General features: G+C 39.8%; 1 protein-coding gene across 1 annotated transcript in view; it reads left to right on the forward strand.

Annotated features, from left to right (window-relative positions):
* The window catches only part of HMGN3 (high mobility group nucleosomal binding domain 3), a 49,401-nt gene that overhangs the window by 8,026 nt on the left and 14,687 nt on the right, over positions 1 to 26,688 (forward strand). Inside the window, exon 2 of the mRNA XM_060752950.2 lies at positions 21,062 to 21,112. Coding sequence (XP_060608933.1) covers positions 21,062 to 21,112 — 51 coding nt within the window. The remainder of the gene's footprint in view (positions 1 to 21,061; positions 21,113 to 26,688) is intronic.

Below are 26,688 nucleotides of genomic sequence, written 5' to 3' on the forward strand. Positions count from 1 at the left end.
GTAACGTATGGCATGCATAGAACTCTATTTTCTAAAAAAGAAATGGGAAATTTAAAGTGGGAGCTTTCGACTGTGTCCAAAAACCCTATGGTGATACTTAGATGAACAGGCTGATCATTCTTTAGCTGGAATTCCAAAATACTCCAAATGCCAAAATTGTCCACATGAGTAGCTATTTATTTATTTGTCGTGTCAGAGCAGCCAGTCCATTATATTACATTTCTAACAGAACAAAGCAAACAAACAGAAAATACACAACTTGTGAGTTTGGTAGCTGGTTAAATGTCCTTTGACCAGTATCTGGCCACTTGGAGTGCTTCCGGTGTTGCTGCAAGAAGGTCCTCCATTGTGCATGTGGCAGGGCTCAGGTTGCATTGCAGCAGGTGGTCAGTGGTTTGCTCTTCTCCACACTCGCATGTCGAGGATTCTACTTTGTAGCTCCATTTCTGAAGGTTGGCTCTGCATCTCGTGGTGCCAGAGCGCAGTCTGTTCAATGCCTTCAAAGTCGCCCAGTCTTCTGTGTGCCCAGGAGGGAGTCTCTCATTTGGTATCAGCCATTGGGTCAAGTGCTGGGTTTGAGCCTGCCGCTTTTGGACTCTCGCTTGCTGAGGTGTTCCAGCGAGTGTCTCTGTAGATCTTAGAAAACTATGTCTAGATTTAAGTCGTTGGCGTGCTGGCTGATACCCAAACAGGGGATGAGCTGGAGATGTTTCTGCCTTGGTCCTTTCACTATTGGCTGCTACTTCCCGGCGGATGTCAGGTGGTGCAATACCGGCTAAGCAGTGTAATTTCTCCAGTGGTGTAGGGTGCAGACACCCCGTGATAATGCAGCATGTCTCATTAAGAGCCACATCCACTGTTTTAGTATGGTGAGATGTGTTCCACACTGGGCATGCATACTCAGCAGCAGAGTAGCACAGCGCAAGGGCAATGTCTTCACTGTATCTGGTTGTGATCCCCAGGTTGTGCCAGTCAGCTTTCGTATGATATTGTTTCTAGCACCTACTTTTTGCTTGATGTTCAGGCAGTGCTTCTTGTCGGTAAGAGCACGGTCCAGAGTGACTCCCAGGTATTTGGGTGCGCTGCAATGCTCCAGTGGGATTGCTTCCTAGGTGATCTTCAGAGCTCGGGATGCTTCTCTGTTCTTGAGATGAAAGGCACATGTCTGTGTTTTAGATGGGTTAGGGATCAGCTGGTTTTCCCTGTAGTAGGCAGTAAGAGCACCTAGAGCTTCGGAGAGCTTCTGTTCTACAGTCTCAAAGCTCCCTGCTTGAGCAGTAATGGCACGATCATCAGCATAGATGAAACTCTGTCCCTTCAGTGGCTGGTCATTTGTGTAGATGTTGAACATGGATGGAGCAAGCATGCTCCCCTGAGGCAGGCCATTCTTCTGTTTCCGCCATCTGCTTCTCTGGCTCTGGAACTCAACAAAAAAGCTCCTGTTTTGTAGCAGGTTTCCTATGAGGCGGGTGAGGTGGTAGTCCTTTGTGATATAATACATTTTTCTCAGGAGGAGGCAGTGGTTCACAGTATCATAGGCTGCTGACAGGTCTATGAAGACAGCTCTTGTGATCTGCTGCCTTTCAAAGTTATCTTCTATGTGCTGAGTCAGGTTCAGCACTTGCGATGTGCAGCTTTTGCCTTTCCTGAAGCCAGCTTGCTGTGGGATTAGACAGGGGTCTATATTTTCCATAATTCTATGCAAAATAAGTCTCTCCAGAACTTTGTAGAGGTGGCACAACAGGGAGATTGGTCTGTAGCTTTTTGGGTTATTACGGTCTTTGCCTGGCTTCAAGATGGCGATCACTCTTGCTTTCCTCCAGATTTTGGGGATCTGACAGGATGCCGTGCAGTTCTTCATCAGCTCCAGCAGCCAGCGCCTTGCTTTGGGACCAAAGTTCTTGATTTGTTCCATCCGTAGATCATCCAAGCCAGCTGCTTTGCCATTTTTACATTTATTGAGAGCCATGTCCAATTCAATAGATGTAAAGGGTTCATGGAGGTTGTTGTTCTCAATCTCTGGTTGCCTGGCTATTGGTTTCTTTCCTACTTTGGTGGCAAAGTTGGGTTTCCAATTCTTCAAGAGTTGGTGTGCTATCTGATCTGCCTTTATGTTGGCATAGGTATTAGTTTGTGAGGGGTCATTGCTCAACCGTCATGAGTAGCTGAAATAGTGACTCCTGTTTATTTATTTACTTTGTTTTATATCCCACCCTCCCTCCCTCATTGAGGAACTCAGAGTGGCTAACAGTTGTCAACCATGCGATGCCATTCAACATATTTATTTATTTATTTATTGCATTTATATACTGCTTTTCTCACCCCTGAGGAGACTCAAAGAGGTTTCTAACATAATAGCGGCAAAATTCAATGCCATACACATGTGAAAATCAAAACATAATTTCTAGATAATAACATATACTATAAGTTAAGAACCTTAACCATATTATACATAAAAGAATATCAAATTCAAAATACATGGCACATAATAAAGTAAAAATGAACTAAAACAACAGTACATGATAAACAGCATTAATAACTGCTATATTAAAACTACATCCACCTCATTGCACCGAATTGTTGCCTGTTGGAAGCCGTTCTGAGTCCCTCTATGGGGGTCGAGAAGGACAGGGTATAAATGTTTTAAATAAATAAAATAATTGCCATAGTCACAATCCATTGCCATTATAACCTATGCTTTCTTGTGGTTCAGTATACACAAACTTTGTTTCATGCACAAAATTATCTTAAAATGTTGTCTAAAACTACCTTCTGGTTATGTGTGAAAGGGGTGTATGAAACATAAATTAATTACCTGCTTGGACTTGGATTCTTATCTCCAAGATATCTCATAATGTATCATGCACACAGGACCCCTGCAAAAATGGAAAACATGTGAATTCAGTGTAGGTGGGAGCAAGGCTCTGGATGACTCTTTAAGATAGTTAGGCAGATGGCTAAGGGGCTCCCCAAATGACAGTAAGCACAAAGCATGCACGTCTGGCTTCCACAACACCCTCCCAAAACCCAGGACTATACACACATTAATATAGTACTGTCAACTTTGGGAGGCAGATGACAATGGCAACCCCAGTTTGGAGAGGTAGGTGATAGTGATTTGCTCATGCCTTCCTCCTAAAACCTGAGTTCACAAAGTGCACATTGACGCAATTGCCTCAGATCTTGAGGGAGAGTGGCAGTGGTGCCCAGCTGCCAGGTACACATTCCTCCTGTCTCTTAGTCCATAGAGAGAAAACAGACTGAGCCAAGGCTGAGAGGAAAGGCATACCTCAGTTGATATTCCCACCTCTATCAACTTGAGCCATTTTGTCCTGGAAAGCAGGAGGATATTGGCAATAACAAATCCACAAATAATCAAATTCCCAGATATCAAAACAGTGAATGCATAGGCAACTGTGTATGCAAATACAGGTATTTCAAAATCCAAAACTCTTGTGGATTTGTGATATGGGAAACCCAACTCGTGTATTGTGTGTACCGCAATGAGTCGCCCTAGGGCTGAGAATTGCGGTATATAAGCGCAGTAAATAAATAAATATTGATGTTTCAGACATCATCAGTGTGTTGGAAGAGTCGGGTACAAAGCAATTGTGAAAGAAATGCATATTGATGGATAAATTGGAAAAATGGGAAAGCAGAGTTCTGAGTTCTTATTAGATTGTCCTGTGCCTGTTTCCAATAAAAAAACAAAGAAAATGATGAACTTAAGTTTTCTATAGTATTTATGGTTCAGATTTATAGTATTTGCTTTTCCTCGTGTTTTCACATTGTTTCACAGTTTAATGCTCAACGTGAGTGTACCATTACTAGAAGGCCAGCTGTTTGGTGATAGCCGGTGGAACTTCTCTATCATCAATGTTGTTGCATTGACCATTAGAGAAAGAGGAACCAAAATCTGCCATGGGACAAATGGCACAAAAATAGATTTTTTTGTACATAAAGGGGACTCTATTTTTAACACTGTCAGCTTGTATTTATTGGAATGCTTGCCAGGAGCATCCACACATTATTATGTGTTCTAGTGCTACTTGTATAAGCAGAAAGAAGCCCACTCAAAGTCTCAACTAGTAGCCAGGAGAAAGAATAAACTAGAAGAATTCAGCTTCACTTTAGAAGATTCCTTGTTTGCCATTAAATTTGGACCGAGAATCTTGGTTTAAAAGAACCTGTATTAAATAAGGCCTTAATCCTGTTGTTAATCCCAACTAGTAGATCCATTACATCCATGGAATCTCCATAAATATTGACTTAGCAAGTTTCACTTGTTTCGGTGGGCCTGCTGAGGTTAGAAATAACAACTGGATTTAGGTTAGGGATGCGCCCATCCGATCAGCTCCTTCCCTTCTAGCCTTCAGAAAGGAAGTTAAAACATGGCTATGGGACCAAGCTTTTGAAAAATAACTGCAATGCAATAAATGAAAGCAGAATCTGTGTTTTTAATCTGTGATTTTAAATTATTTGTTTTATTCTTATATGTATTCAAGGCATCAAATTGTGCCTTTGTTGTAAACCGCCCTGAGTCCCCTTCGGGGTGAGAAGTGCAGGATGTAAACGAGGTAAATAAATAAATAAATGACAATTGGAATGGCTCTGGATAGCAACTTTGGATTATGTGATTGTAATAATTGATGTAATTTTTTAAGATGTTTTAATTCTCTGGTTTTTAATGTAGATGTTTACCAATTGTATATTATTTTAAGACATTGAATTGTTGCCGATATGTGAGGCTGCTCTGAGTCCCCCTTGGGGTTGAGAAAGATGGGGTACAAACATGGTAAATAAATAAACTTTCCAGGTGTTCTTGGACTATGGTTGCTATCATTCCTAGTCAACGTAGCCAGTGATAAGGAATACTAGAAATTGTAGTCCCACAACATCAGGAGAGCTTTACATTATATTCTCTTGGAGTGAGTAATGAGCACTTGGTGGTTTTGCTGGCTTACTGTTTAAAAGCTAGCATTTGAATTAAATCACAATTCTGGTTTGAATTTCATGAACTAATGGCACACAGTTATGTCTTGTTCCTCCTTCCTGTCATATGGGGAAAGGAGATGAGACATCAAGCCTAGCCTTCTTCCCAGAAGGTGGGGATGAGGAGGAAAGATTGTATTTTCAGGTTGAGTACCTTTTTTTTTTTTTTTTTTTGGTAGTGATGGGGTTCTGATGAGCTGCATGAGGCCAGCAGGTCACAAAATTCCCACTGCTGGGTTGTTACTGTGTGTGGATACTGGCAGAAGAAAGCTGAGGCTTTTCTCAGGTCAGATAATTAGTTCAGGTTCCCTCTGACTCCGCAAATTAACTCTACTTTTTTTTTTACAGCTTTTAAAGCATAGTTGTTCAAGCGACCCTTTCTTCTTTTTGTTATAACATCTTTGTATTAGCTCTAATTTTATCTTGAAACAGGAGTGTAGAGTTCAGTAATACAGTATGCAAAAGTAATTGTTTGCATGATCTTGAACTTGATCTTCAGATCCTACAGTGATGTTGGCTTTTTAATTTTTTATCTTTATTGTTATGCTTTTAAAATGGTTTTCTATTTTCAAAAAATAATAATTCCTTGTTTTTAATTTCTTTACCATCGGCTTTTTAGTTGTACCTTGTGTTAACTTGTCAGCCATGTTGGTTTCCAAGCTGGGAGAAAGGTGCAATATTAAGTAAATAAACAGCCAGATGTTCCCATCAAAAAGAGCAGTTCTGTAATTGGAGAGAGGAGATGTATTGGATGACTTGTCAGCAGGCCTTATCTGTAGTCGTCCCCCCCCCCCTTCATCATCTCTCCAATTCGCTATTCTCTTCCTGCTCAATCCTGTTAAGTGCCTTCAAAAGCAGAAAGAGGAGCCAGCATAAGAATCTCTCTTCTCTCCTACTATAATTGTATTTCAAGGCTAGGTAGAGCTCGATCTTTCTTTCTTTCTATGTGCCTTTGAGTGAACTCTTAAGTTACTCAAACTTGGCAAGATTGATTCAGAGGGGTTTTGCTATTACCTTCCTCTAAGTATAGCCTACAGCACCTGGTGTTCCCTTGTGGTCCAGGGTGGGGAGAAGCTGTCCCTCTCCAACACCACATAGTAGCACTTGAACAAGTTACTATTTTGGATGATACCTCCTAGAATCCCCCAGCCACCTTATTTCCGAAAACCTTATAAAATTCATGGTTTTCCATAATTTGACAGGGTATTTGAAGGCCCATATAAGAGCCCTTGGTATCTGCTGATGTTTGGTCCCAGGGCCCACTGTGGATACCGAAATCCATGAAGGCTCAGGTTCTGTTGCATGCTGTGGCACAGTAAAGTGTCTCTTTCATCAAATTACAAAATTAAGGTTTGCCTTAAGAAATGTTTGCTTTTGGAATATTTTCAATCACTGGATGCAGAATCTGTGAATGTGGACAGCCAACTGGACACACTCAATTCTAGGATTACAGACACTGAGCCACAAAGAAATATGAAGGGAATCTACAAAGCACACCTTGCAGTTTTTACATATACATTGAATGTGTGATGTACTGTGGAGACCATATGAAAGCAGTATCTATAGAAAGGATTGGGGACTTGCTTCTATGTATACAGCCTGAAAGGGGAGGGGAAGCAAGATTAGCATTTGTGGAATTCACAAGGCTGCATCCTTAAAAGAGACTTGGAAGAGAGTACATTCCACTGGGTGCAGCCTATCAAACCACACCTTAGTAAAACAAACACATGACTTTGAAACAGAATCTATTGAAATTAATGTGCAGTCTATTGAAAGCAGTGGGGCCGCAGGGTGTCACCAGGTTATGGATTCACAAATCTGCTGTCACCCAATTGATGTGGCATTTCCAGTTTCAGAATGAGTTATTTTCTTTCTCCTTTGAAAGCTGGACCTCCTGACTTTAGACCAGCTTTTTAAAAACTCGTTTGTCTTATTAAACTATGAATTGTTAGTTGCCTGTTAACTACTTTTGTTAATGCAAAACCAATATATATGTATAAATCCTTTGTGTATATTTAGTAATGTGATTGGAATAAAAACTAATATTAAAACATGTATGTTGTTTTGAGTTCAGTCCAATGACAGGTGAAGATGCAAGACTGGAGTAATTAACAAAAATACTTTGGGTTTATATCTTGCAAAGAGAGCAGATGCTGCTTCCTCTAAAGCAGTGTTTCTCAAACCGTGCTCCTCCAAATGTTTTGGACTTCAGCTCCCACAATTCCTAACAGTGGGCTTGGATTTCTGGGAGCTGAAGTCCAAAAGACCTGGCAAAGCACAGTTTGAGAAACACTGCTCTACAGAAAGTGCTGTTTTCTGTGCAAATCGAACATGTGTCAATTTTTAACAATTATAGCATTTTCTGCACAGAAAAATGAAAAATAACAGAATTTTTGTAAAGAGTAGAAGAAGCTGTAACTGCCTTAGTACAGTAAGAAGCTCATTAGTTTCTGGTCCAGCATACCTGTCTGAATTTATTTCCCCCTATGAACCAGCTAGAGCACTAAAATCTGCTGACGGGCCCCTGCTCGTGATCCCCTCCTCGCAAGTGCAACTTATGAAGACGAGAGATGGGGGCTTCTCAGTGGTGGCCCCTCGGCTATGGAACTCCCTCCCCAGTGACATCAGATTGCCCCCTTCCCTCCTCATGTTTAGGAAAAAGCTAAGACCTGGCTCTGAAACCAAGCGTTTGGAGAGTAGTGCAATATAGAATATGCAATATGGAACTCAACTTAAATGCAGCACCACAAATAATGCCTCAGGACTAGGCATTATGTTTTAAACTGTATTAATTGTATACATATGTTTTATTGGTTTTATCACTTAATATGCTGTATTTTTCTATTTGTATTTATATCATGGCACTAGCCATCCCCTGCCATGTGTTGCTGTGGCCCAGTCTGTGTATATGTGTTTTGTGTGTGTGTGTGTATGTGTATATGTGTATATATGTGGTTTTGCCCATGCATTTAATGTAATTTTTTTGTTTTGTTTTGCTTCTTAAGTCTCTTCCTCTCTGTTTTTCAGTGTTTTATGAGTGATGGTTGCTCATTGACATAATAGATGTATTGTGTCCAAATTTGGTGTCCATTTGTCAAGTGGTTTTTGTTATGTTCATCCCACAAACGAACATTACATTTTTATTTATATAGATTGAATCTTGCCTTATCTGTAAGCCACTCTGAGTCGTCCTCAGGGTGAGAAGGGCAGGATAAAAATATAGTAAGTAAATAAATAGTTTAAGATTCTGGGTTGTTGTAGGTTTTTTCGGGCTATATGGCAATGTTCTAGAGGCACTCTCTCCTGACGTTTTGCCTGCATCTATGGCAAGCATCCTCAGAGGATGCTTGCCATTGATGCAGGCGAAACGTCAGGAGAGAATGCCTCTAGAACATGGCCATATAGCCCGAAAAAACCTACAACAACCCAGTGATTCCGGCCATGAAAGCCTTCGACAATACAGTTTAAGATTCTTCTCATTAGGGTTTCTTGGTGCTTGAAAAACATACTTCTTGAGCATTTTAACAATAATTTCAAATGTTTTTTTCTCAGCCATAGGTATATTGTACTTTGTCCACTGTATTTCTTGTTTTGTATAATGCAAAACAGTCAGTGTGCATGAAGTGGATATATGATAGCCTTCATATCCTCAAAGCTAAAGGCTGTAACATCAAGCCACTTGTCAGATAATGCAGCTGAAATTTCAATATTGATGTATTCAGGTTTTCTCCTACACGTGTATCTAAGGCATTAATACCACTTGGTATTGCATTGGAAGAAAAGGGTTTATATCCATGAAAACTCACACTAAAAGAAATAACAGTCTGTCACTTTTTATTTGTTCTCCCCTTCTTCCTTTTTATGCTATAAGTATAAATAATGTTGACAAGATATTCCTAAAATAAAAAATAAGCAAACTGTTATAGGGAGAATTGTAGGGAAGTGTTGGTTCTTTTGAAGAATAATTTCTCAGAGATGGGAATGATATTAAGTTTTTAGAAGGGCAGTAACATAATGCAAAAGGTATAGTGTACTCAATTTGTTGTGTTGATAAGCATCAGCTTTGTAGCTCAGTGTGGAGAAATAAACAGATGTGTTGTTTGTACTTGGTATGTGCAGCTCTGACCTCCATTCTGGCTTTTAGATTCTCGCAGTTTCAATAGGTTGGACCTAGGCTAAAGTTAGTTGCATCATTCTAGCTCCTGTTGAAGTGAGCCAGTTTAATATGTCATAGCTCTCATGCTGCATTCATTATAATGGGTTCTAAATTAATCTGACAATTTGGGTCTAATTTCCTGATATCAATAAAACCTGCCTTCACATATGTTCCAGGAATCACAGTGACAGGCTTCGATCTTAAATTACCCCCTATTTGAAAATTAGTGATTTCAAACAAATTTGTTTGGGATTTGGACTTAGTGCTTAGTTTGCTAATGACACAAAATAATTGTAATTTGAATCTATTTAATCCATTCATTTGATAAAATGATTAATTAAAACAATAGCCATGTTAACAAAAAGTCTGTTTTGTTAATAATCCAGAGTGAACTCACTGAATCAGTGGAATTTGCCTCAAGGTTGAATCATGATTCAACAATTAATTGAATAGGTCTGCTGTAGTTGGATGCCAGCCATTTCTTGTTTTTGTGCGACTTCAAGTTGATTCCAATTTATGGTAACCCAAAGTACCATGACCCTATCATGAGATTTTCTTGGCGTAATTCATTTAGAGGAGATTCTGTTTTTGCCTCTGAAGCTAAGAGAATGACTCTGATATTCTTGGGCCCAAAGTCTGTTGTTTCAGTAGGGCTTGCTATTATCCACGGTTTCCCATACCCGTGTGAGGTCAGGGTTGTACAATACAATATGTGCTTGTACATCTCATGAAATGTTGAGTACTGCCTTTTACCACTCTAGATGTTAGATATATTTTCCCTACAAGTATTTAGGATGAACTCAGGGGGGGAAACTGTCTCACCTACCTGTAGAAAGAGATCCCTTGTCCCACCCCAAATGTTTTTAATCTTTTGTTTTTGCTTATTCATTCAGTTGCTTCCGACTTCGTGACCTCATGGACCAATCCATGCCAGAGCTGTCACCATCTCCAGCTCCTTCAGAGTCAAGCCAGTCACTTTAAGGATACCATCGATCCATCTTGCCCTTGGTTGGCCCCTCTTCCTTGTTCCTTCCATTTTCCCCAGCATAATTGTCCTCTCTAAGCTTTCCTGCCTTCTCATTATGTGACTTCACTTTTGCCTCTAATATCCTTCCCTCCAGTGAGCAGTTGGGCTTTATTTCCTGGAGTATGGACTGGTTTGATCTTCTTAAGGTCCAAGGTATTCTCAGCACTTTCTTGCAGTACCACAGTTCAAAAGCTCTTTGCTCAGCCTTCCTTATGGTCCAGCTTTCGTATCCATAGGTTACTACGGGGAATACCATTGCTTTAACTATGCAGATCTTCATTGCCAACGTGATATGTCTACTCTTAATTTGTTTTTTAGATTGGTCATTGCTGTCATCCCAAAAAGCAAACGTCTCCTTATTTCCGTCTGCAGTAATCTTTGCACCAAGAAATACAAAGTCTGTCACTGCCTCCACGTTTTCTCCCTCTATTTGCTAGTTATCAATCAGTCTTGTTGGAGCCCCCGGTGGCGCAGTGGGTTAAACCCCTATGCCGGCAGGACTGAAGACCGACAGGTCGCAAGTTCAAATCCTGGGAAAGGAGGATGAGCTCCCTCTAACAGCTCCAGCTCTTCATGCGGAGACATGAGAGAAGCCTCCCACAAGGATGATAAGAACATCAAAAATCATCCGGGCGTCCCCTGGGCAACATCCTTGCAAATGGCCAATTCTCTCACACCAGAAGCAACTTGCAGTTTCTCAAGTCGCTCCTGACACGACAAAAAATAATAATCAGTCTTGTTGCCATATCTTGGTTTTTTGATGTTTAGCTGCAACCCAGCTTTTGCACTTTCTTCTTTCACCTTGATTAGAAGGCTCCTCAGCTCCTCCTCACTTTCGGACATCAAAGTGGTATCATCTGTATATCTAAGGTTGTTAATGTTTCTTCCAGCAATTTTAACCCCAGCCTTGCATTCGTCAAGCCCCGCACATCGCATGATGTGTTCTGCATACAAGTTGAATAGGTTGGGTGAGAGTATACAACCCTGCCATATGCCTTTCCCAATCTTGAACCAATCTGTTGTTTTATCTACGTACTCATTAAATTGTTCAATTAAAACTCATATGATTAAAAAGTTTTTCATTGGGTTATGTAATTATCATGTAAAATATTTCTAAGATAAGGCACAATAAATTAAATGTATATTTTAAAAGGTGATGAATCATTTTGGTTTTGCTGTAGATTCTGAAACTCATGGATGCTTTTGTATCAATAAAAGGGTCTTGTGGGCTAAGTATCAAGCAAGATCCCGGCCACATACGACTCCAGCCTCAAGGCCATTCAGGGAGCTTCTATCATTATGAAACAGATTTGCTGGACACATATCCCTACTGCAGTGGTTCTCAACCTGTGGATCCTGGGCTTTCAACTCCCAGAAATCCTAACAACTGATGAACTGACATTATAAGCTGCCAGGATCATAATACAACAACAAAGAAAGCATATGTCTCTGGCTTGTTTGAGGGTATACAAGCCAGAATATCCAGTTCATATGCCATAACAAACAAATCATGGGAAGCTGTGGCAGTTTCAGCAGGACTTTGAGTACATTTCAGGTTTTAGTCTGAACTTTAAATTAATGATACTAGGTGCTTAACCTTAGTCCCAAAGTAAGAAAGAACAAATAAGAGAGGCGCAAGCATCTCCAAGCTGTTGGTTTTTTCCTGTACCATATTATTTAGATATATAAATGTTGTATTAACAAAACAAAACAAAGTATTGTCGAAGGTTTTCATGGCCAGAATCACTGGGTTGTTGTAGGTTTTTTGGGATGTATGGCCATGTTCTAGAAGCATTTTCTCCTGATGTTTCGCCTGCATCTATAGCCAGCATCATCAGAGGTTGTGAGATCTCACAACCTCTGAGGCTGCCTTCCATAGATGCAGGCGAAATGTCAGGAGAGAATGCTTCTGGAACATGGCCATACAGCCCGAAAAACCTACAACAACCCAAAACAAAAGAATTACCTTTTTTTTTAAAAAAAAAATCAAATCAGATAGTGGTTTCTCATCACTGAATTTTTTAATTTATCTAGTGACAGCAGAGGGATCTAAATACTTTAGTCACCAGAGTGCATCTGATCTTGGAAGTTGTGCAGGGTCAGTCCTGGTTAGCACTCATATGGAAGGTTGTTAGTGAATACTGGGTGCTGTAGACTATATTTCAGAGGAGGAAACTGAGAAAACCCCTCTAAGGATTCCTTGCTTAAGAAAACCATATGAAAATCATGGGGTTGCCATTGGTTGACAGATAACTTGAAGGCACAAGCACACACACGCACACGCACAACACATCATGACAAAAATGCAGATTTCAATTTGGTTTCTGAGCCATATTACACTATTTTAAGAACCTTTTTACTAGCAGATGAGACCAAACTTGATTAATTATATTTGACAATATGATTATTTATTCTTCCTGCCATAATTACTATCATCTTAATTGTTTTCATTTCTTAATTAGTTAATGTTTTTAAGCGATAGGGTGCTGTTTGCGAATTGTCACTATTAGGTTACAGTATAGCTGTAATCCTTGAAAATTGTCGTGATTGGGGTAAATCTCTTCCTTCTAAGTTGATATTGAGGAGGTGTTTAATATGAAGAGATAAATCTTCACAAAATACCTTATAAAATCCTCCAGGGATGCCGTCTATTCCTGGAGCCTTCCCTTTTTAGGTTTTTAAAACTGCTGTCAGAATTTCTACATCATAGACTGGATGCTTAAAAAACTTTTATCTTCTCTGTCAATCCTGGGTATAGGGAGAAAGAATAAAGAAATGGTTGCTAGTTCAAGGTGAGATAAAAATTGGGTGTATTTAGCTATAAAAATGAATGTACTACCAAAATTGCTGTTTTTCTTCCAAGCCTTGCAAATTATATTGAATTATACCCCATTTGAACAATGGCAAAAAGACCTATCAATATTTATTTGGCAAGGAAAAGAACCAAGGGTCAGATTCAAAGTATTACAAGATGATAAGATAATACTTTACTGATAATACTCAGACCTCACAACCTCTGAGGATTCCATCCAAACATTAGGAAGAACTTCCTGACTTTGAGAGCTGTTCAGCAGTGGAACTCTCTGCCCCGGAATTGTGGTGGAGGCTCCTTCTTTGGAGTCTTTTAAACAGAGACTGGATGGCCATCTGTCAGGGGTTCTTTGAATGCAATTTTCCTGCTTCTTGGCAGGGGGTTAGACTGGATGGCCCATGAGGTCTCTTCCAACTCTATGATTCTTACGGACCACTAGTGGTTCGCGGACCACATATTGGGAACCACTGGTATAAAGGGTTCTCTGTTCCAAGAGAGCCGGAGAAGGGGACAAGTGATTGCTGCTCCTGTGAATGTTCACACAGCAGCTCCAGCTTAGGATGGCTGTGCCGATCAGTCCCGTCCCCTCCACAAATGGGGCTACAGTGTGAATATGCACATGACCCAGGGCTTTAAGATGGGGGCAGCAGCAGTTAGGACTGACAGCCAGGCATGCATTTTTTGTGCTCACCAATGTCCTGCACCACTATCTTCCATCAATGCGGTGGGCCAAAAGTATCATGGACAACGATGAGTTGACCTTACTTGAATCAAGGGGTTTTTACTTCTGAGTCAATGCACGGAGGTTTAAGCTGTCAGTGTATTTAGTCTTAGCACATTTTCATTCTCATTTCAGGAAGGTGTCACTTTATAATGTTGACATTACCGTTTTAAGGATTAGAAAATTATAATTCCACTTCCAGTACATATTTTTGGAACATAAATCCCCTCACATTTTCTTGTACTATATTTCATTACATATTTAATGGAACCTTTACATAGCTGAGGAAGAAAGTTTTAATGAATTATTCACGGTTAATATAAAGATCCAGGCTTTGACCTGAAGCTCTGGTTCTGGTAGATTAGGACACAATTTGAAAGGCTATAGTCTAGAAAGTCGCTTCAGAGAGTCTATATGTTCTGCAAGTACTGTATTTCAACTTTTAAAAAAAGGAAAACCAAACACCAGCTCCTCAAACCACACAAGATGTTTGTTCCTTAAGTTCATAATGAGGAATCCACATTCTCTTACAGTGATATTTAGATGAAACAGAGCCTTGGGTTTTCAAAGGCAGTCTTGTGGGAGGTAAGGGGAGGCGGACTACTGATCAAAGTGATGGCATTCTGATCTCATCTTTTAGGTGTGCTCAGGTCTCTATAGTAAGAATGGGCCGCATTCTCAACTTGTTGGCCTCTACCCATGTTCTCTGTTTGGTATAAGAAAACAAATTCTACTTTCCATGAGAAAATAAGACTTATTGTTCTGCTTATTGGGTAACTAGCACAAGATAAACCTGCATGGTGTTTACTATTAGTGTACTGAGCTCAGACTTGGAGGGCCAGGTTTCTTTCAGCGCTTGACGTTTACTGGTTACTCTTTGGCTTCTCTGTCCCTCAGCCTGAACTACTTTATGGGGTAGATGTGATGTGAGATTGAAGAGGGAGATGGATATTGGGGATTTTGTAAGTTTTTCGGGCAGTATGGCTATGTTCCAGATGCATTCTCTCCTGACTTTTCACCTGCATCTATGGCAGGCATCCTCAGAGGTTGTGAGGTCTGTTGAAAATTAGGAAAATGGAGTCTTAGTTTCCAACAGACCTCACAACCTCTGAAGATGCCTGCCATAGATGCAGGTGAAATGTCAGGAGAGAATGCTTCTGGAACATGGTCATACAGCTTGAAAAACTTACAAAAACCCAATGATTCCGGTCATGAAGACCTTCGAGAAAGGTATCGTACATCGCTTAAGTTCATTATAGGAAAGATGGGATATAACTATAACATTAACATCGTCATCACCACCATCATACAAAATAATCGAAGAATAACCTATTCCCAAGATAACTATCCACATGCTAGAGACATTTCAGTACTATATCAGAATCTATATTTGAAATTAAACATATGGTGCATGTTTATATTATTGGACTTGGGCAATGGAGGTTCTAGTTTCAGTGAGTCATGAAATTAATTGGTTGACCTTGGGCCCAGCATTTCCACTTCCCTGACCTTCCTCACAGAACTATTGTGAGGATAAAGTAAAAGAGAGCCATGTATGCCAGCAAGCTTATTGGTGAAAAGGCAGAGCATAAGTACAAGTAATAAATAATGGTCAAATATTAACTCTAACACTGGCAATTGTTTGAAATGTTCAAGGACTGCATGTATTTCAGGAATGCTGTCTTGAACTAAATAGAAATATTGACTGAGATTATTTTGTATTTAGCTTCAGTACGCATCCACAAAAACCTTGTGATTTTATAATTGCTGTTTTTAGGTTTTCAGCACAGATTTATCTGGAAGCAACAAAGAGCATTAGCAAATATATCAATGCAGCAAAACTAGGGAGACGAGCATTGATTTTAGAAATGCAAAGCATTTAGTTCTAGTATTTCCTCCTCTGGTGTCTTACAACTACTCCTGAGAGTTGTGTTTTGAGTAAATCTCTACTTTGTAATAGTGTATATCTCTGTGTGTGTGCATGTGTTTTGCCATGCTCAGAGAAATTGCCTACAAATTTGGGGCCAGCATTTTTAAAGTGTATGTATAGTATATAAATATGTAATTTTGATGTCACTCCTAGAAGCTCAAAACAGCTGGCAGATGTTCACATTCATTTACAGTTTGCCAGATGTCTTCTACTGCCATGGCTATTGTGTCTGCGACTCTACTACTTGTATAAGTCTTAGCACAAAGCAGTGTTGATGTTGTCTTCTTTGCCAGATGGGAGTCTTTTCATGTCAATGGCTGCGATCCAGCAGTTTCAGCAGACATAAACAGATCTCTCAGATAATACTCATCCACATAGAGAAGGATGCTATGGCTCTCTGCCCTGAAGATGACTTTAGCCCAATTATTTTATTTCCTTGCCTATCTCTGTATGAACATGGTTTTCTGTAGATCAGCTGTGAGCTCTCAGGATGCAGCTCTCCTGAGCCATTTTTTGTGGTCCCCAGCCTCTCTGATTTGGGAGCGGGGTGCCCCCAAAATGGTTTTTGCTTACTGTGCCCTTAGATTTTCTAAATTCTGTGAAGTAAATGTAAATATTCAACAAAAGAGAGGTGTCAAGTTATGTTTACAAAGGAAGCTTGGTCACTGGCTTACTTTTGTAGTTTTGGAGGGAATGAAAGAGACCATAAATATGCAGGAGGCAGAAGTCCAAAGTATTTTCTTAGATTTTGCTGTTTTTCCTATTGAAGGTGATAAGAGTGGTCAAGTTTGTGCCAATTTTTCCACAGCTATGATTTCTGAGGCCTTGCTGAGTTATTGGCCTGGTTTGGGAATATTTTCCACTTCAGTCGGCAGTAATGGTAATTGAAGCAGTTAATAAGGCAAGGCTTATCAATACATTTGGTCTCATCACTAACTCGTAGCCACACGAGCATTTAAATTCAGGAGATTCTGCGAACGAATAATTTACAATTAGATAAGACACTTCGCCTCCTTCTCTTTGTTCCCCTCGGCTTTTGGCATTTGTTCAAATTTTTGCCACAATACAAGATTTACCATAACTTAAGAGGCTTTGTGATTATTGTTAAGGGATTATTATTATTATTATTATTATCATCATTATTATTATTATTGGAAAATATCATGATTGGATCAAATTCCTTTTCCATGGGCTGGTTCTGCCCTGGAATACAGTGCAATTTGAAGTATTTGTCCTGGCAGAAAGCAATGAGGGGGTCACCCATTCTTCTGCCTCTCCACTCCCAACCACCTTCTATCCTTGTTATGGAGGGGCCCTTAACCCAAAAGACCAGACTGGAGGCACAAGGAGACCCCCCATCACTTTCTGTGAGTGAGGGAGTGAGGGAAGACCATAAAAGAGTAGTGTTGCCTTTATTCAACCAATGCCAGCATTGACACCATATCGGAAGAATCACATGGACTTTCTGCCTGCAGGTTCCGAACTCAGCCCTTGAGTAGGCAAAGCTCTTGACATTAATCAGGCTTGACATTAATCCAAAGATTTTTTCAAAAACCTCTTAACCTTTAAAGTCTGGAACAAATTTTGTTTGGACCATAGTTTCCATTAAAATAAATCCATATCTGAATGTAATAAAGCTTGAAAAGAAAGAACTGAAAGTTGAGCAATCCAGGGTGCATCTATTAAATCCTGGGATTTGTAGTTTGGTGAGGCACCAGCACTTTTTGGCAGAGAAGACTAAAGACCATGTAAAACTACAGCCCCCATGGCCCCATAGCATTGAGCTATGTCAATTAAAGAAGTGTCAAACTGCAATTCTACAGTATGAATGCTGTTCTGATACAGCTGTACCAGGAGCTCCAATTTTGTTTGCTTTACATTGTTTGTTTGCAGTCCTAGGTTTCAGGGACTCTGCAGATAGGTGGCTTCTTTTGGTTGCAGTTATAGGGCAATCCACCTGTCCATCATCATTAAGTTTTGGTCCCGCCCCTTGCTCAGGGCAATTGGGAAGGGAGCCAATTTTTTAGTTAGTCTCAGCTAGGTTAGCCAATGTACAGGACGTGTGTAAACGTCCCCTGTACAAAAACTTCAATCTTTAAGAATTTCCAGGGTTACAGAAATTCCAACAGAAACAGAAGGAAAAGAGTCTCCAAAGACTTTCCAGGGAAACAGCCCTAAAGATCAAAGAACTCCAGCTGAAGAGACTACAGGCCTTGCTGGTAGGTCCACTCGATGCTTTGAGATGCAGTTCAACCCGGTAGTAGTGCCCACATCAGTTAGGTTTAAGTTTCAGTCCGCCTGGGAGAAGTTAAAAAGGGGATTTTCCTTTAAAGAAGAAGTTATTGAAGATAGTTGCCTGTCCTTCGTGGGCAAGATTAGGAATTCACCAGTTACCTAAAAGCTTGGAATTATTTGCTTAACTTTACTGAAGACAAGAGAAGTTTCTGTTTGATTGTTCATTAATAAAAGACTTTGTTGTACTTCTCAAACCATCTAAAGACTGTTTGTGGCGGAAACCTCTGAGAACTTCTCTTTAGGCCCCCTGGCTTCCCATTGGGCAAAGGTTGCACGTCCTGTCTTAAAGACAACTATTTACAGGCCCACCACGCGACAGAACAAATGCATCATTAAATTCTTGGTAGCAAATAATTTTTATAAGAAATCCTTGTTTTAAAGGGTACAGTCTTGCCAATTATATTATTCAGTTAGTGCAGTGCAAAACTGAAACTAAATACTCCCTTAGTTTTTTTTCTTTGGAAGTAAGCTGTAAAGTGTTACAACTTGGATTGCCATCGTGGTGTTAACACATACTTAATTTGCTCATGATTTGCTCATGAGAAGTCATATGGTATAGAGCAGTGATGGCTTAGCAGTGATTCTCAACCTGTGGGTCCCCAGATGTTTTGGCCTTCAACTCTCAGAAATCCATATCAGCTAGTAAACTGGCTGGCATTTCTGGGAGTTGTAGGCCAAAATACCTGGGGGACCCACAAGTTAAGAACCACTGGTCTAAACTGTAGAATCAGTGCAGTTTGGCATCACTTTAAATGCTCTTGCTCAATGCTTTGGAATCATATGAGTTGTAGTTTGGTGAGGCCCCATCTCTCTTTGGTAGAGAAGGGAAAAGACCTTGGAGAACTGGAACTCCCTGAATTCCGCAGCATTGAACCATGGTCCCAAACTACATTAATTCTATAGTGCAGATGCATCCATAGTGAGATTTAGTTTTGACTAAGCATGCATAGATCAGGCTATATCAGTCTCATTTCTAATGAGAGGTGTTGTTACTTTCATCATTTCAGGCTTGCTCAAGTTGATGGGAATTCAACTGTCACACATACATGTGTGGAAGCTGCCTATCAGTCCCTCCGCATCCTTGTCAAAATACATTTGCTGATTATACTCCCCCTCACTTTGTCTTCACTTCTGTTCCATACTGCCTTGTAAAATAAACTGAGGGATCATACATGTGTAATTGAGTGTTTGTTCCAGTTAAAGGCGCCACTGAGACTTTGATTACATTTTAATTTTTCCTGACAGCAATGGCATTTGAGTTTCAAAGAGCAACCCTCTTATTTTGTAACAGAATTGTAATTGAATTTACTCTGGTACCAGAGTTGTCTGCAGAAGAAAACTATAAACTGCTGGCACAAGGTGCTCACCAGTTTGTTTGTCTAGAGCAGTTTGCCAGGCCAAGTACAACCTATGTAGAGCAGTGGTTCTCAACCTGTGGGTCCCCACATGTTTTGGCCAACAACTCCCAGAAATCCCAGGTAGTTTACCAGCTGTTAGGATTTCTGGGGGTTGAAGATCAAAACATCTGGGGACCCACAGGTTGAGTACTACTGATGTAAGGGCTGGGGGGATTTGAAATATAATTTCCGTGACTTATTTTGGCCAGTTCTTTCTGGCTTGTGAATCTCCTTAATTAATAGTGACATTCGTGGCAAGGCAGGAGGAAGATAAACATTTGGACTCCCTGTAGGTTTCTACATCCTTGTTAGGCGAGGTTTCAGGACTCCTCCTCATGCCTTTACCTTGACCAGTCACTGATTGTTTTCCCCCCACTAATGCCTCCTTTGCAGTCTGCGAACAAACCTTACTAATCCGCTGGAAACTGTCACCGAGAGAAGAAAATGCTATTTCTTTTAAGCTACAAGGCAACTGATCTAGCATCTCTGTAGAAAAAGTAATTCCCACCTTTCTGAAAGGTTACATTTAGCCAAGGATTCTGCATTGAGGTTATAGTCCTAAGGAATTCTGAAGACCTTTAACATGTGTTTAAATGCCGTTTTGCAAATCTGCCATTTTGTCTATAGAGAGATTCTGCTGCTGTCATGTGTCAATGCAAGGAAATTACATATTTAGCACAAGCGTTTCTTGTCTGAGTGCTTGTCTCATACTGAGTAAAGCTTAAATACAGTACATTTTCCAATTTCATTCTCTTATGCCTGCATTAGCCTAAACATTTAATGTACTCAGCTGCCAGTAAAGGATTTAACCCCCATTTTCGTTGTAGCCATTTGTTGTGAAGTCTAAATGGAAAATAGTAAAAATATTGAAAATAATATGTGGAGTCATAAACACTGTTTTTGTCAGAGATGGAAAGCCCGCTTTAGCAACATTTTTTGAGATCAGTAAGGTCAAATAAGCCATCTCTGATTAAAATTGGTATATGAGAAGCATTTCAATCAGTGGCCCTAATGTCATGCCTTGCAGTCAAGTTTATGTCACTCTTCTCTAGAAATTAGCCAGTACAAGTTTTTGTGCAATTTATTATTTATTTTATCGTGTCAGGGACAACCAGACAATTGTATTACATTTCTAAAATAACAAAACAAACAAATAGACAAAAAATGTGTGCAATTTAAGAAAAAGCTATCCAAATCAATTTTAGTAGGTAAAGGTAAAGGTTTTCCCCTGACATTAAGTCTAGTTGTGTCCAATTCTGGGAGTGGTGCTCATCTCCATTTCTAAGCCAGAGAGCTGGTATTGTCCATAGACGTCTCCAAGGTCATGGAGCCAGCATGACTGCATGGAGTGCTATTATCTTCCCACTGGAACAGTACCTATTGGTCTACTCACATTTGCATGTTTTCGAACTGCTAGGTTGGCAAAAGCTGGGTCTAACATCGGGAGCTAGCACCGCTCTCTAGATTCGAACCTGTGACCTTACGGTCAGTAAGTTCAACAGCTCAATGCTTTAACCCTCTGCGCCACCAGCTAAAAAGTAGTTAACAAAAACTACTCCAGAATGTTTTTGAAATAAGGATGGCATACACTGTTTAAACTATTGATTTTACAGGGCTAGTGTAAGCTCTGAATATTGTTTTCTATTTTTTGCTGTAGTATGCTTGATTATCTGCTTTAACTAAGTGGAGTGTGGTATAACAATCAACTTAATTTTGTTGTTTTCTTCCTAGTCTCCAGAGAGTGCTGAAGGCAAGGATGCAGCAAAATTGACAAAACAAGAAGTAAGTGTGATTCATTCCTTTGTTTCATGTATTGTTTTCCTTTCATTGATGAGTAAAAATTTAGAGGGACACAACCAGGCAGAGCTTGAAACCTCCCCATCTTTTAACTACTACTCTCAGAATCCCCAGTGAAGATGGGCTTCTGCTTGTGCCACCCGGCAATGCTGGGAGTTCTTGCCTGAAAAGGAACTCTTTTTTTTTTTTTTTTTTTTTTTGCATTCTGTAATTAGGTTAGATTAGCTGTGGCCAATGCTCAATTTGCCTCCTAGTGCCCTTTCCCTTTGTGCAGTTACTGTTCCATTTTACCTGTTATGCTTCCATCCTCTGGAATCTTCTTGGTGTTTGTAGTTTAGGGAAGCACAAGGGCTCTCTGACTGATAATCTAAAATGCCCCTCCCTGGACTGCAGATCCTAGGATTTCATAGAGAACCATAGTACCATAATTGTGTAGTATGAATAGGGTCCTAGTAAAATTGTGGTACTTCTATGGGCCTACCAATGGCATTACCCTTCTGTGGTGGTGGGATTGTGTGCTTCTGTAAGGCATGAGGCTATGCTGATGGCAGTAGTGCTCCTGGTAGGTCCTCCGTGTCAGACTGGCTTTTGCTGAGGAGACAAAAGCCAGTCTAAATGTGACAAATAACCACTGGGCAGCAGCAGTCATTGGCGTGCCATTGGTGGAGGATCCCTCAAAGGCACTGTAGGTAATGCTTGTTAGGACTGCACTGAAGGAGGGATTGTGTCTTTCACAATGATGAGCCCTATGATGAGGCAATCTAAATTGAAACAAGAGATAGTGCCATATAGATAGACTCAATCCAAGAAGCCACTGTCTGGGCTGGAAAACCGGAGCAAGACTTTTGTTGATAGGGTATCCTGGGGGTTTCTCATCCATATGCTTGCTGTAAGTTAAAATCAACTTGACGGCAGTTAATAACAACCATCTCTATGGAGAGCGGAAGCCCATCATTATTTCTAGACTCTGTCAAAGCCACCTTTCCCATTGTAACAAAGACATAACTCATATTACAGATAGAGGGAAACAACCCATAATACCCACGATCCATCATTGGAGATAAACAAATGATTATGCACCATTTTCTCTTAGGGACATTTTGGAAAATGGCATTCGTAACCATTTGGAGATTGTAACCTTTTTGAAAAGCATGACTTTTAAAAGACAAGCCAAAAACTCATTTGAGTAGAATCTTCTCAAGTGATATACAACCAGATGTAATTATGCAAGGCAATTTGGCTTCAGTTGTTAGACTAATAACCTGTTGTCTCCAATCTGTAAGGAAAACAGAGAATATGCCAGTGGACAAAATAGCAGTGCTTCAGAAGTGTTTTTCAGTTTCCCAAAAACACATCTATTCTCCTATAAAACAACTTGTTTAATATTATGCACTCAAGAGACAAAATGAAGTGGACTTGTTTAAAAATAACATATGGTATTTGGTTACTCACAACTTCATTTGTTCAGCATACACAGGTTCAAAACTTATCAGTCCAGTTACAGATATGTTTGAGATAATATCTATGTGCAGATGACACGGGGCATCTTTCTTACAGTCAACAGCAGGCAAGTGTTGGTCTGAGCAATCTCAAAGTCTAAACAGTCTTAGGTCTAAAATGGAGTCTGAGGTTAGAGCAGTCTCAGAACAGATTATGTAGTCTGCAGCCCCTCCCACAACCTCTCAGGAAAACAGAGCAAGGAAAGAAAGCTGCATATCAGAACATACATACAATAAGTAAGCAACAGGATTATATACAAACAAATTACTAGAGGAGGCTTGAAGAAGGTTGTAATTTCCAACAGGGAGGGACACTGAAGTGTCATTTTTACAGCTTCTTCAAAGACACACTTTATGTTTGACTGTTGATTACTACAGCCCAAACAAAAGCCATGAACCAGGTTTTCAAAAAGGCTGGTGAAGGAGGGGAGAGAGGAGAAGAAAACAAGTTAAGATTCCCAGTTGAATTTACTGTTAAGATGATCAAGACTGAAAGGTGGAAAGTGTGCCTAATTCAGATGTTACCTCAGCCATGACCTCAGTAGATAGTCTTGGCAGGGATTACTCTGGCTTTTTATTTCATTCACTAAAGCATTCATCAAATGACAATAGTAGCAAAAAGGGCCCCACACAATTGCCAAATCCAATATTTAATCACATTTTGTTATAAATGCTATCACCAGTATCAGCCCTCCCTTCATAGGCACGTATTGTCTTAGGGCCAACTTTCCCAAATGCCAGAGCTAATCGTATTTAGTGTTAATATTGCATGTTTAGGAATTCAAAGTACTCCAGGAACACTATTCCTTTGAACACACCTAAAAGCTTACTGTAAATCACATGGGCTTGATCCAACCTGCCACAGGTTGCAATGTAAAGGGATTGATTGATTGATTGATAGATAGATAGATAGATAGATTGATGCCATAGGAGATGATAGTTGCAATGTAAAGGGATTGATAGATTCATTGATACCATAGGAGATGACAGTTGGCCTTCGTATCCATCATTCAACCATCTGTGGCTTGAAAGTATTATTTAAAATTCCAAAAAGCAAACTTTGGTTTTGCCATTTATAAGGAGCATAATTATATTACACTGTTGTATATTATGTCAATGAGCATCCATGGATTTCGTATCCACAGGGGACCTGGAACCAAACTCCAGCAGATATCAAGGACCCACACAAATACATAGGCATTCTGGGGACTGGGACTCATTCAGATTCTCCCATTTTCTACAACCTTGGCCTGGAATGCCTTAGTGTACCCATATCTACATGCTAAGTGATATGGTTTTGCCTTGTAGGGATCATTATGTGCACAAACATTGCTGCATTGGAATAAACTCTAATTATAATTTGCTGTTATTGTTTTGGCCAATGTTAAAATAGTCACACTTGCTCTGTGCAATAATACCTTCCTTTTTTAAATCTTGATATCCACATAGTTCAAACTTTAGAATAAACTGGTATGGCTATCTTAATTCTTTTATTTAAAAAAAGATCATAGTGGCCCTCTTTTGAATCTGAAGATATGTAGAAACGCACTGATGGAGTTGGCACACTCTTATCTCTGAGGGTATGTCTGCTCTGCCAGTGAACTCATTTCTGTCTAGCACCATCCTGGTTCACTCAGTGATCTGCTGCTGAGACAGCATAAACGCAGGGGCCTGCTCCTTAGAGATGGAAACATCTGCAGCACTGGGGTCCTTTGGGGTGACTCAGAGCGGTTTCTGCCATTTGTCATAATCCCAGGACTTTAACAACGATCTTAAGGAAAACATCCTTATTTCACAATTCTCTTGCTCTGCATGCATGCACACAAAGAGAATGAATGGAGAGGAATGATTTCTAAGGAAAATATTTACAATTGTTTCTGTTTCTATTGCATTCTTTAAAAATCCCAGTTGATTTAGGAAAAATGCCATGAGTTCTCCCTAAAAGTGGAGGCAGGCAGTCCTGAAATCCACAATATTTCAACACAGCAACTGTTTTGCTTGTACCCAGGACAATGTAGCAGTCAATTTTCATCATTTTACTATTGTGGGCGATGACAGGCAAGTTAGGGTTGTGTATAGTAGTGGTTCTCAAATGTCAGTCCGCCAGCTGTTTTGGATTTCAGCTTCCAGAAGCCACAGCCAGTTTGGTCAATGGTCAGAGGTTCTGGGAAGATGGCTGGAGGCCCAGATACTACTGGTGTATGGAAATGTGGAAGGCGCATAACAGAGATTTGAGCTTTTCAAAAAAGAAAAAAAATATGTCTAGGACTGCACTGGAAGGATTGTTAAAATCACTAAGAGCCCAAGTTTGCATGATCACCTGAATAGATTTTTCTATGGGAGTAACTGCTCCCAGTGTAATAAGTGATATAGCTGCATAAACTGTTGACCCATTGATCCATGAAATCTCTGTATCTCTTTTTGAGGCAAATGAATCACCCCTCTATGTAGCCACTTTGCCCTGTTTGTTTGTTTTCTACATGCTGTGGTATCAAAGTACCTTTGACACTTTTACTTATACTTAGACAAAGGTTGCTTTGATATGTTTACAAAACAAACTAACCAAACACAATTTATATCTAGACTGGACTTCACAATTCAGTTCTAAATTTTAAACTCGTGTCTTGTGTTTTAGTCTTTGTTCTGTGTATTTTAATATGTATTTTATAGAAATATGTTTTAAAATGAGTATTTTATAGAATGTTTACATTGCTATAGAATCATGGGGTTTGTAGTGTCACGTGACAGCCAGTTTTAAGCATGAATTTTAAACTCGTATCTTGTGTTTAATCACTGTTCTGTGTATTGTAATATGCATTTTAGAGAATATGTGTATTTATAGAATTTTTATAATGTTTATGTGTTTATGTGATTGTAACTTGCCATGTGGAGAGAAGGGTAAGAAATAAAATGAAGATGATTTATTTGTTGTTGTTTGTCGTTGTTAGGAAATCCCTTATAGCCCAAAGATGATGGTCTTCCAAGTATAGTGTCTTGCCGGTGGGTTTGTAGGTGGCTGTGGGACCCTATTCTTGATCTGCATGTTCTCCCACATTTCTCTCTTTCACCCTCCATTCATGCCTCTTCAAATTCTGCAGCACTGCTTGTCACAGCTGACCTCCAGCTAGAGTGCTCAAGTGCAAGGGCTTCCCAATTCTCAGTGTCTATGCCACAGATTTTAGGGTTGGCTTTAAGTCCATTTTAAAATCTCTTTTCCTGTCCACCAACATTATGTTTCCTATTCTTAAGTTGGAAGTATAGTAAGTGCTTTGGGAGACGGTGATCGGGCATTCAGACAGCGTGTCTAGTCCCAGTGGAGTTGGTGGCGTAGGAGCATTGCTTCAGTGCTGGTGGTCTTTGCTTCTTCCTGCACTCTGACATTTGACCACCTGTGTTCCCAAGAGATTTACAGGATTTTTTTGGAGGCAACGCTGATAGAATTGTTCCAGAAGTTGAGTGTGATGTCTGTAGACAGTCCACGTTTTGCAAGCGTAAAGCAGGGTTGGCAGGACAATGGCTTTATAAACAAGCACCTTGATCTCCCTGTGGAAGTCCCGGTGCTCAAACCCTCTCTGCTTCATTTGATGATTGATTGATTAACTCTATTTGTATCCTGCCTTTCTATACCCCGAAGGGGACTCAAGATGGCTTTACATATGGCAACTATTCAGTATCTCTGAACAATAAACAATTAAAATACATTAAGTTAAAAATTTAAAATTAAAATTAAATGCACATTAAAAACATATGATTATGAATATATTTCATTAGAATGAAGAGGCAATGGCCTAAATTCTATTGTTAGACTCAACTGGAGTAAACCCAAAGCATCACTTTTAGCTTGTTAAAATCACAGTTTCTGTACATTCCATTGATTCAGCAGGTCTACTCTTTTTGAGACTAAGAACAGGACACCGGGCTAATGTTTCTTAGGATATACATTGAGCCCCAGTGTACTATTTTTCAGTCAAATACATATTGTGTAAGAGATATTTCCATTTCAAGCTAGTAACACTAAATAGGATTTGATAAATGCAGTCTTTGATATTAAACTGGTCTCAG

This window comes from Anolis sagrei, chromosome 1, assembly GCF_037176765.1.
Source record: "Anolis sagrei isolate rAnoSag1 chromosome 1, rAnoSag1.mat, whole genome shotgun sequence".
In the NCBI taxonomy this organism is placed as follows: domain Eukaryota; kingdom Metazoa; phylum Chordata; class Lepidosauria; order Squamata; family Dactyloidae; genus Anolis; species Anolis sagrei.